We start from the raw sequence: 19,528 nt of genomic DNA, 5'->3' as shown, positions 1-19,528 counted from the left end.
GATCTAGTACAACCTACATTCAAACAAAAATCCCCTGGAGAACATACCTGACAAATGATCTTATAACAAGCAAAGTCAGCAAGTGATCATCTAGCCTTTCCTTGAAGAACTCCACTGAAAAGGAGCCTCCCCTGGCAGCCCATGCTGCTTTGGATAGCATCAATTGTCACAAGATTTTCCCCTAATACCAAACCTTAATTTTGTTGATCAGTCATTCAGTTGTATCCAACTCTTTTTCTTGGCAAAGACACTGAAATTTGCCATTTCCTTCTCTGGTGGATTAATGCAAATGGTTAAGTGACTTGCCAGTCATTTGTCCAGGGCCCACACAACTAGTGAGAGTCTGAGGCTGGATTTGAACTCAGGTTTTCCTGACTCTGGGTCTGACTCTCTATTTCCATTCTACCAGTCTTGGTTCTGCCTCTTGGGCCAAGTGGAATAAAACTAAAATCTTTTTCACGTGACAGCTTTTGAAATACTTGAAAGACAAAAATTAGAGCTCTCCTAAGCTGTCTCTTTCCTAAGGTTCGGCTCATCTTCATGATTCACTTACGTTTCTCATCCCAACAAACCTCAGTGACTTCTACGAGGTCCATTCACTTTCTCAGTTCCCTAGTTCATCTTGTTAATTGCTTGATCTATATGGATTAAGGACTAGCTAGATGATCTGGAGTCAGGAAGACTTCCTGAGTTCAAGTCTGGCTGCAGGCACTTACTAGCTGTGTGACCCTGGACAAGTCACTTAATGCTGTTTGCTTCAGTTTCTTCATCTGTAAAATGAGTTGGAGAATAACACGGCAGTGTCTTTGTCAAGAAAACCATAAATAGAGTCACAAAAAGTTGGATATGACTACAAATATGTAAGATTGCAGATCTTCATTTAATTAAAACAAATGTATAAAGAAAAAAGTGGTAACCAAAACTGAAGAAAAAATAGCATTGATATAGCATTTTCCCAAAATAAGCAATATCATAATGATAATCTCACAATAAGACAAAAACAATTTAATAACATGCTTACGTTTTATAGAAGACCGATTTGTAATATTAAAACCAGAAAAGTTTCTATTTTCATTCCACGGTAAGTATAAGGTCAAACTGACTCGTCCTTGCATCTTGATTCGGGAGACTGTGCCATTGCTACAAAAGGTTCCAATGTTGACAGCTGTCTTCTCAATAGAGCCACTGATATGATAGGTAACCAAGTCCGGGCAAGTGTGATTCGGATGAATTTGTCTCAGCCGAGGGTTGAAAAACTGCAGTTCAAGGCCAGTTTTTGGGCTAGCTTTCACATCCCAGATGAACGTCCTATTTAGGGCAGGTAATCTCGAAGGCTGGAGTGGTACCTCTCCAAAAGGACATATACCTTATCAACAAGATAAACATATCTGATTGATGTGGCAACAGTGACTGGATTCACTGCTTCTCATCTTTCTGCTTATCTCTTCCTCCCTTCCCACTCCCAGCACAGTGTTTCCTATATGAAATTACTGGACCTTGGTTGGTTAATATGCCTTCATCTTCCATGAGGCAGGCATGGTTTTGGAATATCATGGTATCCTAGATTTAGAGATAGAAGGACTTTTAACAGTCACTCATTTCATACAAGAGGAACTGAGGCCCAGAGATTTAGTGACTTGCATGACTTTAATCATATCCACAGAGGGTCAATAATATGGGTCAATTACCTATAGGTAATAATGGTAGAACTGGGATTCTAATCCAGGACCTCAGACTTCAAATTCAACATCCTTTCCATTGCACCATGCTTGCCTCTCTAAGCTGTTAGATTCTTTAATTTTTAGAAGACTTTGTCAGGCCCATTTGTGAGCAACCAGAAATTCCTAAGTCATCTGGTTCCATGTGGAGTCATCATGATGGATGAAAAGAAGAGCCAGCTGTCTTGATGCTCTTCATTCTTTGTTTCTGCTATTTTATTACTACTGCAGTTAGAGGTTATAAAAGTTAACAACTCATGACATGCTTTATTGTGCTTTCTATCTTGAATCTTTTTTAACTAAGAACCAAAGTGTTAGGAGAGGGACTAAAGAAAAGAGAAAAACCCAACATCAATTAAAGCAATATTAAAGACTTCTGATGCAACAAAAATATAAAACAAGAATACGTGGATGATTCTATGTCATATTCAGCAAATCCTTATTGGTTGCATGCCAAAGTGTCACAAACAAATTTTACTATCCAAAAATAGGTCTTTATTTTATTTTATTGCAAGGCAGTGGGGTTAAGTGACTTGCCCAAGGTCACACAGCTAAGTAAGTATTAAAACATCTGAGGCCGACTTTGAACTCGAGTCCTTCTGACTTCAAGGATGGTGCTCTATCCACTGTGCCATCTAGCCACCCAGCAAATAGACTTCTAAGTGGCTAATATGGTTGAAATAACATTGATGTTATTCTTCAAAGATGCTAACAATAAATCAACAACAATTTATTAAATCTTGCTATACACCAGTCACTGGGGATACAAAGGAAGGTCAAAATAGTCCCTGACCTCAAGGAGTACTTTCCAATGGGAGAGACATGTATGTAACAACATATATAAAGACATAGACAGAGCATGTAGGAAATAATCTCAGAGGCTCTCATGATCCATGAGCTCAGGGAAACACAGATATTTATTTCAAACCACCTCTTCCTTTTGCATGATGCCCTTAAGTCACTTACAAGAACTCTAAATCTGAGGATTGGGTCCAATCAATCCAACTACAAAAAGAAGTCCCCCAGGCTCATGTCACTATGATGGAGGACCTATTCATACTTCCAGATGGGTGCCAGCTGGCTATCTTCTGAGTCTCATCTAGTGATTTTAACATTCAGCTCAACAAACTAATAAGTATTTTGGGGAAGGCGTTATCCTAAATGCTTAGATACAAAGATATCTGGACCTATCATTAAGAAATTATATATAAGATAAATAGAAAATATTAGTTGATATTAGTTGATGAGATTTTAGATGGGATTTAAAGTCAGGGAAGGCAGTATGCAGAGAAAAGGAGAACATTCCAGAAATGGGGGAGGTGGGCAGCGAAAATGCCTGGAATTAAGAGATGGAATGTCTTATTCAGGGAGACCAGTGCCACTGGATTGAAAAATGTGGGGTGAGGAGTAAAGTATAAGAAGTACAAGAAGACTGGAAAGGTAGGAAGGAGCTAGGTCATAAAGCCCTTTGAATACCAGGCAGAGGATTTTGCATTTGATCCTGGAGGTAAATGAAAATGAGGAGTTTATTGAGTAGAGGAAGGACAGACAGACCTGTGTTTTAGGAAAATCACTTAGAGATGAATGGAAGAGGGGTTGGAGTGGGGAGAGACTTGAGGTAGGCAGTAACTATTGAAGTAGTCTAGGTATTTGATGATGTGGTTCTGCACCAGGGTGGAAGTGGTGGCAGGGAAGAGAAGAGGACATATTCAAGAAATGCTTCAAAGGTGAGATCAACAGGCCTGAACAAAATGTTGAATATGGCAGGTGAGAAAGAGGGAGGAGTCCAGGGGGACTCTAGGCTGTAAGCCTGGGGATCTGGTAAGATGGTGTTATTCTTGGCAGTCATAGGAAAGTTAGGAGGGAGGAAGAGTTTTAAATATTTGCTAAATCAATTAAATTTTTCTATAATTCTCCTGATTCTTTTCTCCGGCCTACCTTGAATCCCTCACATAAACTATACATGTAGCATGATTCATATGACATGTCACCAAGACCACTATTGACCATCCTCAGCAAGGCCCATGGGAATTCCTCTTAATCTAAGGTCTAGATCAGGGATTCTTGATTTGTTTTTGTGTTGTGAACCTTTGTAGAAGTCTGGTGAAGAGTATGGTCCCTTCTCTGATTACTTTTTTAAAATTTATTTATTTTTGTTTTTTTGGGGGGGAGGTTGCAAGGCAATGGGGTTAAGTGACTTGCCCAAGGTCACACAGCTAGGTAATTATTAAGTGTCTGAGTCAAATTTGAACTCAGGTCCTCCTGACTCCAGGGCTGGTGCGGTGCTCTATCCACAGCGCCATCCAGTTGCCCCCTCTGATTATTTTTATTTTTTATTTTTACTTTTTAAGGACAAAAAGTAAAATCTAGAGGACTATAAAGGAATCCAAAAGTTAATAAAGACAAAACTATGTATATTTCTTTTCTCTACTAAGTTCATGAACCCCCTGAAATCTACTCACAGACTGAAACTTAGCCTGTGGACATAAAGTTATTAACAACTCTTATTTAGGACCACAATATGAAAAAGTTAGTAAGGAGATGCAGAAACTTTAAAATACATTTATAAATATTTTTTTTACCAATATTCTTCAGGACTTCCAGAACATAATACTTTTGTGGTTCAGGGCAATCAAAACTAAAAATGGCTCTTTCACCAGGTTTGATGACCAACGTATATTGTCGTCTTTTTTGGAAAATAATGTTGCAGAAATTTGTTGGCAGAGTTTCTGTCCCACGCTTTATAAAAACTGTGATGTTACTTTCAAGTGGAAGAAAAATATCAAATTCTGAAAAATAAGGAAAGAAAAAAATCTTATTGAATTAAATAATTTAATAGATGAAAACCAGTCATGTCTCATCTTCTCTTGCATGGGAAGGCTCCAACCTTTTGTCACATAATATTCCTTTTCTCCTGATTCAAGGCAAGGGATGAGCCAAATGATCAATGATGACCATACACAAGGGGAATAACCTTCAATCAGTTATTAAATAACTTAGACCAAACACCAAGACGTGCTTCCAGATAAACCAACTGAAAACTAAATGTCTTATATAATATTGTTCCACTATTGATGAGGCAGCAGTCATTCTGTCATCACATTACAAAAAGCAAAAAGGAATTTTCATTTCCAGGAACAATATTTGCCTAAAATACCACACTATAACATACCCTCACTGCTGGTTTTAAATATGTAACTCTCTACTCTTTCAGAATCAAACAGATAGCATCGTGGATGTTCATATTCTTGAAACACACTATTTTAACCACATGGTTAAATGAAAGGCAGTGTGAGAAGGTAGAAAGAATCCTGCTCTTGGGATCCAGAAACCTGAGTTCATATCCTGTTTCTGATAATTACTAGTTGTAGGAACCTGACATAGCTTCTCTCTAAGGCTCAGGTTCATCATCTGTAAAACAGGGGCTATGATACTTGGACTTTGAAACACTATATAAAATTAGTTTTTATTATTTATTAATTTGGAGAAATATCATGGATAGAGAACTGGTGGTGGATAGTCACAAAAGACCTGAGGTCATGGCTTGTCACTTATCCTGGGGGAGGAATTTAATCTTTCAGGGCTCAAGGCCATTCTCTAAACTATAACTGGAAAAGCAAGTGCTACTTTGTGTAGGTAGAGAAAATTTCTACATTGGGAGATTCCTCCACCAATAAAATCACAAGCCAATCCTGTTGCTGTTGCCACCCCTTCCTCTCCAAAAAAAAACCCAAAGACCCCAAACTAATTTTAGTTGTTGACTCTCCTTGTGTATTGGTATACCTACACAACAATTTTTGTATTTACACACATCTTATAATGTTTTTACTCACATGTGTGTTTTCATTTTATACCACATACTTACAATGTTATTAGATCCTTGCATGTGAGGTAGATGGCAGGTGGTGTGTGTGTGTGTGTGTGTGTGTGTGTGTGTGTGTGTGTGTGTGATATTACAGACATCAGTGGAGTAAAACAAGGATGAGTCCTTACTCTCATACATTTTATCATAATGTTTTCAGCCATGTTATCAAACACCTTCAATGAGGACAAACACGGTCTCAAGATCAGCTACTGCTTTGATGGCAAATTCTTCAACTTGAAAAGGCTACAAGCCAAGACCAAAGTGGAGGGAGTGTTGGTGCAGGAACTTTTGTTTGCAGATGATTGTGCCCTCAATGCAGCCTCTGAAGCTGAGATGCAACAGTGTATGGATCTATTCTCTGCTGTTTGTACTCATTTTGGCCTAACAAATAACACCAAGAAACCAGGGGGATCCATCAACCAGCACCACACCATCCATATGTAGAACCATCTATTACAGCAAATAGAGAAGTTTTGAGTACTGTGGACAAGTTCACTTACCTTGGAGGTACACATTGACAATGAAGTTGACACTCTCATTGCCAGAGCTAGCTCAGTATTTGGGAGACTCCAAAAGAAAGTGTGGGAGAGAAGAGCTATTAAACTGACACCAAACTGAAGGTCTACAGAGTCATTGTGTTGACCTCATTGCCACATGCCTGTGAAACCTGGACAGTCCACCAGCGCCATGTCAGGAAACTGAATAGCTTCCATTTAAATTGTCTTAGGAAGATTCTGAAGATCACCTGGCAGGAGAAGATGCCAGACACTGAGGTCCTTTCTTGAGCTAACCTGCCTAGTAGCATTCCAATATTACTACAAAGAGTACAACTAAGATGGGCTGGACGCATTGTTAGAATACCAGACATATATTGCCAAAAAACTGTTTTTTGGAGAACTCACAATAGGGCAAGCACTCCCAAGGGTGTCAGAAAAGGCAATACTAAGGAACTATGAAGGTTTCATTGAAGAACTTTAGAACTGACTATACAGTTTGGGAGATACTGGCACAGGACTGCCCAGGATGGCATGCTCTCATCAGTGATGCCCTCTGTGAGGAAGGCAGAATTGAAGCATCTCAAAGGAAATGCAACATCTGTAAGTTTAGAGTACCCACCCCAAGTGTTTACCTGGACTATTTGTGCCCACCTGTGGTAGAGTAATTTGTCTCAAACAGTGATGTCATTTTGGTCTTCTTCGATAACAAAGGACAAGAACCAATGAAATATATTTTTATTATGGATTTTCTTTTAGTTTGTACTTGTAATTTCCTTGGTATAGGAAGGAAGGAAAGAATGAAGAATGAAAGGAAGGAAGGAAGAAAAAAGAAAGGAAGAAGGAAGGAAGGAAGGAAGAAAGAAAGAAAGATTGAAGAAAAGAAAGTAAGGCGGAATGAAGAAAGTAAAGAAGGAAATAGTGGAGGAACGAAGGAAGGAAGGAAGGAAGAAGGAAAGAAAGTAGGGAGGAGAGAAGGAAGAAAGGATGGAAAGAGTGAAGGAATGAAAGAAGAAAAAAGGAATGAAAGGAGGATGGAAAGGAGGAATGAAGAAAGGAAACGAGGAAGAAAGAAAGCAAGGAAGGGGAAAAGGAGGAAATGAAGGAAGGAAAGGAGGTAGAAAAAGGGGAAGGAAGAAAAGTAGGGAGCAAAGAAGGAAGAAAGCAAGAAAGAAAAGAAGGAAAGGGAATAAATGAAAGAAGGAAAAAAGGAAAAAATGAAAAGAGGATAGAAGGAAGGAAAGGAGAATGGAAGGAAAGAAAGAAAAATAGGAGGAAGGAAACAAATCATTTCTTAAGGACCTGAATTCAGTACAACTGTACCAAGTGCTCTACAAATATTATTTTATTTGATTCTCACCACAATCCTGGGAGGTATATACTGTTATTATCCCTATTTTACAGTGAAGGAAACTGAGGTAGAAAGAGGTTAAGAGACTCAACAATTATCACACAACTAGTAAGTGTCTGAAGCAGTATTCAAACTCAGCCTTCCTGTCTCCAGGTTGAAAGCCTTATCTTCTATGCCACCCAATTGCCTCACGTTCTCATGTTATCCTAGAGTTACCTAGGGCATTAATGTCACTGATGTGATTTGCCCATTGCCACACAATAAGTGTAAGTCTTCTGATTCCAAAGCCACCAGACCAGGCTGCTTCTTGATAGACAGACATCTATGAGGACTTACAAAACACTTTCTCCAATAGCCAAGAATCAAGCAGATCTTTCAAACCCAGAATCAGAGAAATGGAAAGTTGGAAAAGAAGTCCATTCCATTTTTGGGCAGCTCTGATTGTCAGGAAACTTTTTCCAATGTCAAATCTAAACTTGCCTCTTTGCTTGCACAGTGAAAATTTTGTAAAATGGGAATGATCATGTCTACAGTCCACCTTGCTACATCACAAGTTCATCAGGTTCAAGCCAACTGATACGCACACACAACACACACACACACACATACAAACCTTCTGGTGTATTATTTGCTATTTCTATTGTTATAAACTATTATCAACATGTTTCAAAGCGCTTATAGCAAAGCAAACACCAATCTTCTGATTAGTGATAAATCACAACCAACAACAAAAACAAAACTCAACCAGTTAAGGCAGGTAATACTGAACGGTCCTTTTCCAGCATCCAAAAGTTGTCCATCTCATCCAATTATTAGTCAAAATAATAAGCAGCAGGAATCAGAAATTCGAGAACTCCTAACAAAAGGAAGCATTTGATTTTTTATCAAAAAGTATCCCTTCCTTTAATGCTACCAAAACTTTGAAATATATTACCTCCTAACTTCCTCTATCCCGAAGCTTTCATTATAACCAAGAATAATAACAGAGGAGAAAAAATAGTTTAGAAAACTAACCAATACATCAGTCTAGTCTGATTAAATATGCAATATTCCACACTTAAAAGTCTTCCACCTCTTGAAAGGAGAGAGGAATACACTTTTTAAAATCTCCTTTTTGAAACTTTTTTGAAATTCTAAACTTAAATATCAAATAAAATTAGTATTTCATAAACAAAAAAGAGGAGCAAAGAACAAAAAAGACTGAGACTCTATACTTGTTTTTCCTTTTATGTCCAATGGCTCATTATGATTCTAATCAAAGCAAATGGAGAAAACTACTGATATTAAATGTCCTAATTGTCTAATTCTTTCATGACAATGTTAAAACATAAAGCTGATTCATCCAACTGGAAAAGCTCATTGTTAAGAGAAAAATGGGGAAAGAACATGAATGTCTAACCCAACACGATCCTGAACCTGTGCTAATATTAAATAAAAATAACAGCCAGCATTTATGTAGTATCTTAATGTTTATAAAGTGCTGCAAATACATTATTTCATTTAATCCTAGCAACAACCTAGGATAAAATTATTACTGTCTCCATTTTTCAGATGAAGAAACTGAGCTAGATAGAAGTTAAATGGTTTACCCGGGGTCACACAGCTGCAGAATTTGCCCTAGGTTTTCCTAACTCCAGTGCCATTCACACAACAGATTTTGCCACCTCGCTGCCTCACCAAAGAGGGTGAGGTACCAACTAGGAGCCAAAGAAAACATTAGGTTTGTTCCAATCACATAAATGCCAGTCTCTACAATGTTGTTGAATTCATGTCTGCAAATAGCAGCATACCAGAGTAGACAGTATTGAAGAAGGCAGGAGAGAAAAAAAACTCAAGGAAGATAGCTCATTGGGATGAGATTCTAAAAGAAATTGGTCTCCGATAAGAGATCATAATAGGAACTGGTCATTTTTAGTGATTGAAAGAAATGGTCATGGATGTAGGTATGGAATTGTAACCACCATAACTAGAACATGTCCAGGCCCAGGTTCTAATCACAGGGCTGAGTCAGGTGAGAATGAGTTAGAACTAGACTAGTACCGTGCTGACACATCAAGGACAGAAAGGGGAGAGGGAAAGGTCTATACAGAGCTATTGTAAAGGCCAGATTTTGGCGGGGGGGGACAGACACTGAAGGTATAGCTGTCAGTCCTGGATACATCCCTGTATTTGCCTCAATCTAGCCCCAACTCCCCAGATTGAACCTCTTGTCATTACACCTAACTGGCTGATTGTAAGTTCTGAAAAGCAGCATCATTATCAACCTGGTTTTGTTTTGGGGTATATGCTTGCTTGGATCCTGGCTACAACCTTGCCCTTTTTCCCCAATGTTGTCTGCTGCCTTCATCTTTGTCCCATCCAACCTGTGCCCTGACCCCAATCTGTGACATCATGGTCACTGAAAGGAACAAAGGGTCCCTCTCTCTTTGAAGCTACACTTCAGAAAAGTCATAAGACATGCCTGAATGGACATTGACCATCATCCAAAACTGGTGAAGGAAGCTACTTTACCGCTTATTTTTGTGCACATCCTGTAGCCCTAAGCAGTAGACACATGACAATTTGCATATTGGTGAATAAAGTTTAATTTTGTGTAGAGAAGAATAAAGATTTTCCTCTCCACTCTCAATAGAGTATTAGGAACTTAGTGTTCCAATGACTCACAATCCTTTTGCCTGTACCTTCCACCTCCATTGGTTCTAATCATGCTCTTTGGTCACAAGGTCAGTTTATTCCTCATTCCATATATTGTTGTTCAATCATGTCTGACTGTGTGCCCACTTGGGATTTTCTTAGCAAGGATACTGGAGTGGTTTGCCATTTCCTTCTCCAGCTCATTTTACAGATGAGGAATTCGGCACCAGGATTAAGTGACTTACCTAGGGTCACATACCTACTAAATGTCTGAGGCTAGATTTGAACTCATGAAGAGACATTTTATGTTTTAGATGATCTCTACGAAGGTCCTTTTCAGCCGGGATTAACCCCTAAAGCTGATGAAAGGCATGCCTAGGTCTTCATCTCTACAAAGAAATTCTCTAATCTACCAATTAATCTGTTTGGGGATAGTCTCTCTTGGACCTGACCACTGATCAATATTTATACTTTTCCCAGAAAGCCACTCAAGTGGTAGATCTTGCCTTCAAGTCTAGCATTTTTATTTGTTTTTGAAACCAGTATGACTCACCCATTGTGAAATCTGAACCTGTGGTAGACCTATAAAATTCTATCCCACTATTAAAAAGGACCTTTGGCAACAGGAAAATCTATAGTCTCTCTCTCAGAAAGTCATTCCAGGATATTATGACATCCAAAGGTGGCCAACTGATAGCCTCCTCAAACTTAATGAACAGTAATAAAAATTCTGTTTTTTCTAGTTTGACTTAATGGAAGTGTAGAAACAGTCAGTCATTATGAACAATATTTTCACCTTTCATACATCCAAAGACATTCATTGAGCACTTACATTTTCCTAGCCTTCTTGTCATGGCCATCAATCATTCCTGTTCCTTTAGGTAATGGCATTCGGAAAACATGAAAAATAGGAAGAGAGCATTCGGGGCACAGGCAACTTGATGGTCCCCCACTTCTGGTGGCTCACCAAATGAATGGTAAAGCCAGTCAGGTCATCCAAGCAGCAGAATCAGGAAAAGGTTAAATTCCTGAGCTGGAGGAAGACTACTTCAAAGCCTCATCAGGGCATAGTGCTGACCCTGAGTTCTTGTAGAACCAATCAGTTGAGTATAAGCTTTGCTAAATTCAATGATGCTGGAAAATTTGCAGTTTGGATACCATGCAAAATCTAATGAGTTCTGGAGGTTTAATGAAGTAATTTTAAAAGAAAAAAGAGAGGAACTATTTATTAACTCTGCATGTTTCCTTTTGGACTAACAATAATCTCATTATATTTTTTAAAATCTCTTTTTATGTATCACTTACATTCCCTACTCTGTACCCCCTAAATCATTCTTTATAATAATGAATTTTTAAAAGTTTGGCAAAACTAATCAAAATATTGAAACAGTTTGATGTTACATGCCCACAATATTCCACTTGTGCAAAGAAGCAGAGATGACTTCCTAGTAAATAACCATTAAAAAGATTCTCCACCTATCTATTTCTATCTTTGGGAATATTTGGGCAATAAGTTAAGTTTTCAGTCACTATAACCTTGATTGTTCTGAGCAAGAAAGACCTTTGCTACTTCAGTCTAAAAGGCAACTTTTAGATTATGATGATGTTTGTTCTTCATTCTCAAAGAAGACTATGACATCAGGGAGGCGATGCCATGACAAGCACATTAATTGGATATGAGTGAGGGCAGGTTGTGCTAAGTCACCAGTCTCACTTTCTCCTCTGTAGCCATCTGGGTCCAATGGCCTGATATGAATCAGAATGACTGGAGATGACCATGAATGCCAGACTATCAGGGTTAAGTGACTTACCCAGAGTCACATAGTAAGTGTCTGGGGCTGGATTTGAACTCCCATCCTCCTGACTCCAAGGTCAGTTCACTAACCACTGCTTCACCTAGCTGCCCTTAGGCAACTTTTGGAAGATTTAATGCTACAAACAACCTCTCTGAAGTCTCTGACAACAACCTCTAGACTAGGAGCTCTTAATTTTTATGTATGTTATGAATCCCTTTTGGGGAGTCTTTGGTGAAGCCCATATCCCCTTCTCAGAAGGTTTTTAAATGCATCAAATAAAACACATAGGATTTCAAGGGAAACTGATTATATTGAAATGCAATTATCCTATTTTTAAAATTTTATTTTTAATTTGTGGACTAAACAAGCATTTCCATAAAATACTGCAATAAAAAGATTGTATATGAAATTGCAAATCTACTATGTACAACTTAATATGTACTCCTATCTAGTAGTAAATCTACTACGAACAACAACAAAATTATCATGTAAACTTTTTCTTTCTTCCCAATTCTAAAGTTGGACTTTAGACACAAATTTATGTGTGTGTGTGTGTGTGTGTGTGTGTGTGTGTGTGTGTGTAAAATTATCTTTTACATACTCTTTTTCTTGATATAATTTTTTATTTTAAAATTAAATACAAAATGAGAAAAGGAAAAAAGGTCATTGCCCTATACACAGCAGAGAATAAGAGAAGATTCAATATAAAATAATAAATTTCCATTTCAAGAAAACCTATATAATAAATACTACATTGTTTTCAAAGCTGCTTTTCTTTGCTTTCCTGTTGGTTTTCTTTTGTTCTCTGCTGTGTACTTTTTACTTTATTTCCTTCCCTTTCCCTCCTCCCATAAGGCTACAATTAAACTTGGATATCTACATGTATATGGACATTATATACATGTGTATCTGTATGACCACATATAGTCTTATATATTCATATATACTCAGACACATATATGCAAGATCACATGATATGCCTATTTCCTCCTATCATGTTTCTCTAAAGGTGGAGAGCATCTTCCAAAGTCCAAGTCTTTCTTTGTTTTTCTAAATCAATCAGCCCATCCTGTCCTACACCATAGCAATATTCCAACCCAATTACACTCTACCTGAGAGTCTAATTGTCTATGAAAGTTCCACCTCCCCCCAAAATTTTCTACATTCCTTCTATTCTTAACTACACAGATTTTAATTATGCAAGCAAATTTTAATTAAAAATAATTGAAATTATCCTTTATATTGCAACAATGCTCTCGTCTTTTATTATATTTTAAGGTCTGATACTGCTGAATCTACTTCCTTTTATTTTTCCCCCAGTTTCTTTTGTTCTTTCAAATGAACTCTGTTATTATTTTTTCTAACTCGGTGAACTTTTTTAAGTAATTAAGATGATATTGAATAAATAGATTATTTAGGTAAAATTGTCATTTTAAAACTTGTCAGTTACTGATGAACAATAAATAGTACTTCAGTTATTTAGATCTCAGTTTATTTGTATAAAAAGTATTTTCTTTTTAGGTTTTTGCAAGGCAAATGGGGTTAAGTGGCTTGCCCAAGGCCACACAGCTAAGTAATTCTTAAGTGTCTGAGACCGGATTTGAACCCAGGTACTCCTGACTCCAGGGCTGGTGCTTTATCCACTGTACCACCTAGGCGCCCTTTCTCAAAAGTGTTTTATCAAAAAAAAGTGTTTTATCTTTGTGTTCATATAGTTTCTGTGTCTGTTTTAAAAGGTATATGCTTGGGTATCTTATTTTTGTCTAGGTATTTTAAAAAGTTTAAAACAATATTGAATAATATTGCTGACACAGTATAGTTTCTCTAATTTTTTTCTGCTTTTTAACATTCTAAATTCTATTCAAGTCCTTTATTTTATCTTTGTGTGTATCTTTCATTTTTATGTTTCCTGAAAACAACATATTGTTGAATTCAAATATTTACTTTGCTCTCTGTTTATAGGTAGTCTAAGCGACAATTACTTGTTGTGTATGTTCTTCCTATTTTTTCCTCACTGTCCTTTTCATGCTATTTACCCTATCCCTCCACACTCCTCTGCTTTACTTTTTGCTCCCTTGTCCTCCTATTCTTTAACTTACTTACCCCTCTCAGAGTCTCTCCCTCATCCTCTTTCCCCTATTCTATCCCCTTGCCCTCTTATTTTTTTCTTAAATTTAAAAGAAAACCCTTCTAGATACATTTGATGTTCTCTCTTTAACCCATTCCGGATGAGAATAAGGTTCCAGCACTACCCATCTTCCTCCCTACTAGCTTCTTCTAGAAGTTTTCCTCCTGGCCTCTCTTTCAAGTAGTAATCAATAGATTTTTTTTTCTCTTTTTACTTTTCAAATAGTTCCCCTATTCTTATATTATTTCTCCTCAATCTTTTCTCCAGATCAGTTGTTTTTCTGATGTGGTTTATTTTCTATTTTTTTCATTCTTTTGATTTTATTTTATGATTTCCTGGTGTCTTAGAACATCATTAGCTTCCCCCTTTTCCAATTCTTTCAAGAAATTATTTTCTTCCTTAAGTTCTCTATTTCTAGCTGGTAGATTTTCTTTTCAGAATTTTCTCAATTTTCTTGATTGCCTTTTTTTGCCAAATTTTTTCTCAGTCTCTTATCAAGCTCTTCCAAGAACTCTTTTTTTGTGTGTGTGTTTTGGATCATCTGATGTTTCACACTGAAAAAGGAGTGGCTTTTTTTAGTTCCATTATCTTCCTCTGAATATGAACCCAGATCTCCTCTATCCCTACAACTATCATGGTTGAGTTCTTTCTCCTTTGCTTATTCATTTTTTTAATTTTGCTTTTAGCAGCTATTAGTGTAATCAGCTAGAAAGTTGGACAGCTTTTCTCTAGAACATGGAATTAGAATTCCATGAACTTATTTGCCATTTTAGTGAGAGCTCTGCAGTAACTCGGCTTTGTTTACTAAAACAGTTAGTAAACCCACAGGTGGCTGCATTTCTGTCAGCCCTGTTCTAGAGAATTTAGTTGTATTAACTCTTTAATCTCAGTCTTTGATACTGGCATATTGACTTCTTTTTCAGAGATTAATTTTTATTTTGAATTTAATCAGCAAATATAATGAACATTTGAATATCCACAATAGAACAGAAAAAACAGATTATGTTTGAAGCTCTCTAATGTATAGCTTGCTTTAATTTTAAATATAATAAAATATATTATAACATAATAGATAAAATAAGAGAAATATAATAAGATATAACTTATATAATAAGATCAACCTATAGCTTTCAAAACTGTTCTCTTTGTCTAGTCTCTCCCTATATGTTAACTTATCAGGTAGGGCTTCCAGTCTTGGATGGGAGGAAGTCTTTTCACCCTTGCCCTACCTGGCAGCCTGAGTATCAAACCAGCTTGCCCAATAACTTTTTCCTCATTACACTTCCCATTCTAATTCTACAAAGTGAGCTCCAGCCAAGCCTTAAGAAGTAGGAGACTCCAGACCCAGGCGGCATCCAGAGATTACCTGTGAGAATCACACATTGTACCTGGCCTCTTCCTGTTTGACTTTGTTCTCCCCCCACCCCCAGCATTCTCTTTCTTAAGATAGAGCAATGTAATAAAGTAGAAGGGAGAAGTAGCTTTTCCATGTTAAGAAAACAACTTGTGAACAACATTATCCTAAATTTACATTTTAGAAACTGTCCTTTCCTTTTATAATCTTTCTTTGCCTACATTAATCATTGTTTCCCTTTATCCCTTGAACTGGAAAGTCCAATACAAAAGAAAAATACTTCTGTCAGCACCTCAATTGTACGTGGCATACTTGGATGTTTACAATATTACATAAATATTGTAACATTTGAGGGTGATGGATGAGTCTGTTTTCCCAATAACTCCAGATTTTTTATTTTTATCTTCTACCAACAGCTTGTGATTTTAATGTTATTAGGTTTCATAAGATCTTATATCAACATTCACAGTATCTTAGAATTTGCCTAAGATAAAAAAAAATTCAATTATTCTGCTGTCTCCCAGCATTCAAAACAAGACTTTCATCTACCCTCCTCGTGGTGTGAAGGCTTAAGGGTCTTAGAGCACATTCTAGATGGTTGACAAGTCCTGATATTTTATAATGAGTCACAACTTTACCTTGCCCTCCCCTTCACACACTTCCTCACTCTCATTTTTCCTTATTAGGATTCCTTGTAAGCAGTTTCTGGGGTGGGAATTTCCAATGCTTTTACTCACTGCTTAATATGACACACCGGATGGATATCCTACAAAGATAGTTGTGAGTTCTCCTTGCCATTCCATTCCTTTGCAAACCCAACCCACACAGAACAGGCATTGACCTCACATGTGAGGAGGCTCATTGATCAGGCGAACACTAGGAAACTTAATCCCACCCCCCAAGTTACCAGTAGAACCCTGGAAAACCCATCTCTCTGGTCTCTGGGATCCCATACAGACTCCTCAGTCTGGTATATAAAGCCCTTCACTGTCTGGTTTTAGTGAATCTTTTCAGGTTCAGGTTACTCCTCTAGAACCATAGGGCCAAAGTGCATTCTTGCTGTTCATTCCTCCAGGCCGAGACTACTGCCCCTCCAGCAGGACCTTTTAGAATCTGAGGCTTCCCTTTCCTTACCTCATGTGCTTCCTACCTACCAGGACTATGGAGAGAGGGGTGGGTTGGAGTCAGGAAGACCCCACAGAGTTTACATTCTAATAAAGATAAAGTGATAGGAAGACAACAAAGAAACAGATCCTAGTCAACAGCTGCCATTTATATAGTACTTTAAGGCCTGAAAAGCACTGAACAAATATTTTCTTATTTGATCCTGACAACATCCTTGGGATGCAAATACTATAGTGAACCTCATTTTACAAATGAGAGGAGGAGTAAGAGGAGGAAGAAGAAAAGGAAGAGACATGCTCAGTCTCCTGTACCATTTCTTTTTTTTTTTTAATTTTTAATTTTTTAGGTTTTTGCAAGGCAAATGGGGCTAAGTGGTTTGCCCAAGGCCACACAGCTAGGTAATTATTAAGTGTTTGAGACCGGATTTGAACCCAGGTACTCCTGACTCCAGGGCCGGTGCTTTATCCACTGTGCCACCTAGCTGCCCCACCCTGTACCATTTCTAATGACCAGGACAAATTTAGAAAAACATTCTTCTTTCTCCTCCTCTGTCTTCTCCCTTTTCCTCCTTCTTCCCTCTCCTGTTCCGTCTTTCTTCTTCCTTTTCCTGCTCCTACCTTCTCCTTTCTCTTCCTACTCCTTCCTTCTTCTTCCCCTTCCTCTTCCTGCTCTTTTCTTCTCTTTTTTCCCCTTTACCTTTCTCTGCCTGCTCTTTCCTTTTCCTTCTCCTTCCTTCTTCTTTTCCTTCTCCTTCCCCTTCCTCTTCCTGCTCCTTCCTTTTCCTATTCCTTCCTTCTCCTTCCCCATCTGCCTATTGCCCTTTTCCTTTCTTTTCCTGCTCCTTCATTCTTCTCCTCCTTTATAGGAAAAAGCAGGATAGTCACAATTGCTCAAAAGAGCAATTTCACAGACTCTTAAGTCTTCCAAAACTTGGACACCAAATTTGTTTAATAATTCTGTTCAACATTTTTAGCAATTCAACACGAGAATGAAATGGCAATACCGGTAAATAATAAATTATTCTAGTCACAAAAAAATCTACTGAGATGAAGTTCATTTGAAATGTCTCATGGAAGCCAATAGTTAAATTTATACCTCAGAAATTGGCTAATACTACAATCAGGGTATGATTTAATGTTTTGTTGACTGCCTAGAGTCTCTTGGGGTGAGGAACTTTTTTCTTTCTGCCATTTTGATATTTATAACATCACTTGCAGGCCATACAAAATTATCAACTTAAAAATCAACTTGCTATATTTGGTCAAATATTTAATTAATTCACCCCTAAAAAGATCCTAGATTTGTTCAATTTTGATCCCAACTGTGGATGCCATGGTAGCACCAGACCAAATGATTTTGTGTTCCCTGCCCCTGGCCTAGACTTAAGTGATAGAGAAAATGCTAATAATTCATAATATCCAGAAAATTATATCCTGTCAATGAGGTTTGCAGGGGATGGGGGAGAAGGGGGAAAACAGTTAAAGAACCAGTTAAAACATTTACCAGCACATCCCTGACCACAACCTCTTTAGGGTAGTAGACTATGCTCTCTAACTGCTATCAGATCTCTATAAAGAAAAAAGTAGCACGTTTTAACTTATAACTTGCTTTCTCAATGAGGGAGATTGGTATAGGAAGAAGCGAGAGAATTCAGATCTCAAGACTTGAAAAGTGAATATTGAAACTTGCTTTTGCATGTAACCATGGAAAAATAAAAATAAAACAAATAAAAAAGTTAACTTAAAATGGACAAATGTTTTTACTGTGGGGAGAAGCTTCTGTATTTTATAGCAAGAGAAATTGAATCATTGAATCAAAGACTTTGAAACATTTACATTTACTTAAACTTCACATAGAAATTGCTTTGGATTTTGAACATAAGAGTCCAAGCATTTGAACCCAGACCCTCTGACTACAAATTCATTGCTCTTTCCACTGAAGCATGATGATTTTTACACTTGCTCACTCCTTGATCTGCCTTTCACTTTGCATTATTTTGTCTAGACATTTTCCCCCCATTTGTTTTCATTATACCTATTTGCCAGTCTTCATGTCATCTTCATGAAGGTCCTCCTTCCTCTCCCAATTGATCAAAATAGACCAGTCTTATTTAGTTCACCCTCCCAAAACTTTTAATAATTTCTTCCAACCAAGGGTTTTTAAGGAACGTCCTGGAACTTGCCCTGTATTAATCCCTAAAATCTAAATATTGAAATACCTGTTACTGCAATATTCATCCAGAAACATTCACACCCCCCTGAAACATTTCTCTTAACAATATGAAACTGGGAAAATATTAAACTGGTAAAGAAGTCTGTGTGAGGAGAACATGGATTAGGTACCTGACAGGAGCAGTCCAAGGATTTACAGGCCAGGAAATTTATTACTCACAAGCAAGGTTTCCCACTTCTACACTCCCCAGCCCAGGAGGTGTCTGAAGTGTCCAGAGGGTTGGATAACCTCACTAAAAGTCCAGACTAATAGGTCTCTGCCTTTGTCTCTGATTATAGTTACTGGGCAGTTTCACAGGGACTAGAGGGAAAGGTCCTTAGAGCCAGTCAATCAGTGGTAGACAGAGTGTAGCCCCCCTTTCCACCCCTTATTGGTTACTTGTATTAGATGAAGCTTGCTCTGCTGATGGTGTTCAGTAGAACCTCTCATTCCTTGCCTAAATGTAACTAAAACTAAATTAACATTAGAAGCCTAAGAACTTCCCAACATAAGGAAGACACCTCTATCAGGGCTTCACAATAGGTCAAACCTCTGATGAACATCCCTTCCCATAGAGCCATCTCTGACCAAAAAAGGGCCAGGTGACTCTGGACTTTAGGGATTTTGTATTATCTGTCTTTGTATTATGGTGGAATAATGGAAGAAACACTAGACTGAGTCATTGATGCTGGTTTTGATGACCCACTCTATTGCTTAATAGCTGGGGTACTGGGTGAGTCACAACCTCAGAACCTCTGTTTCCTCCATTATAAAAATTTTCCCCACTCACTTTATAGTAATTATGAAAAGAGGTCTTTGTGAAATTACTGCCATTAATAACCAATCGCGTGA

At 37.7% G+C, this 19,528-nt stretch overlaps 1 protein-coding gene across 1 annotated transcript in view; it reads right to left on the bottom strand.

Annotated features, from left to right (window-relative positions):
• CDCP1 (CUB domain containing protein 1) overlaps positions 1 to 19,528 on the bottom strand; it is a 77,886-nt gene that overhangs the window by 37,758 nt on the left and 20,600 nt on the right. The window contains exons 2-3 of the mRNA XM_074195214.1: positions 4,301 to 4,507; positions 1,022 to 1,366 (exon numbers count right to left, since the gene is read on the bottom strand). Of these exons, the coding sequence (XP_074051315.1) occupies positions 1,022 to 1,366; positions 4,301 to 4,507 (552 nt within the window). The remainder of the gene's footprint in view (positions 1 to 1,021; positions 1,367 to 4,300; positions 4,508 to 19,528) is intronic.

This window comes from Macrotis lagotis, chromosome 7 (genome assembly GCF_037893015.1).
Source record: "Macrotis lagotis isolate mMagLag1 chromosome 7, bilby.v1.9.chrom.fasta, whole genome shotgun sequence".
In the NCBI taxonomy this organism is placed as follows: domain Eukaryota; kingdom Metazoa; phylum Chordata; class Mammalia; order Peramelemorphia; family Peramelidae; genus Macrotis; species Macrotis lagotis.
Note: the sequence above shows the minus strand (reverse complement) of the source record. Positions and strands in the feature narration are given on the sequence as shown.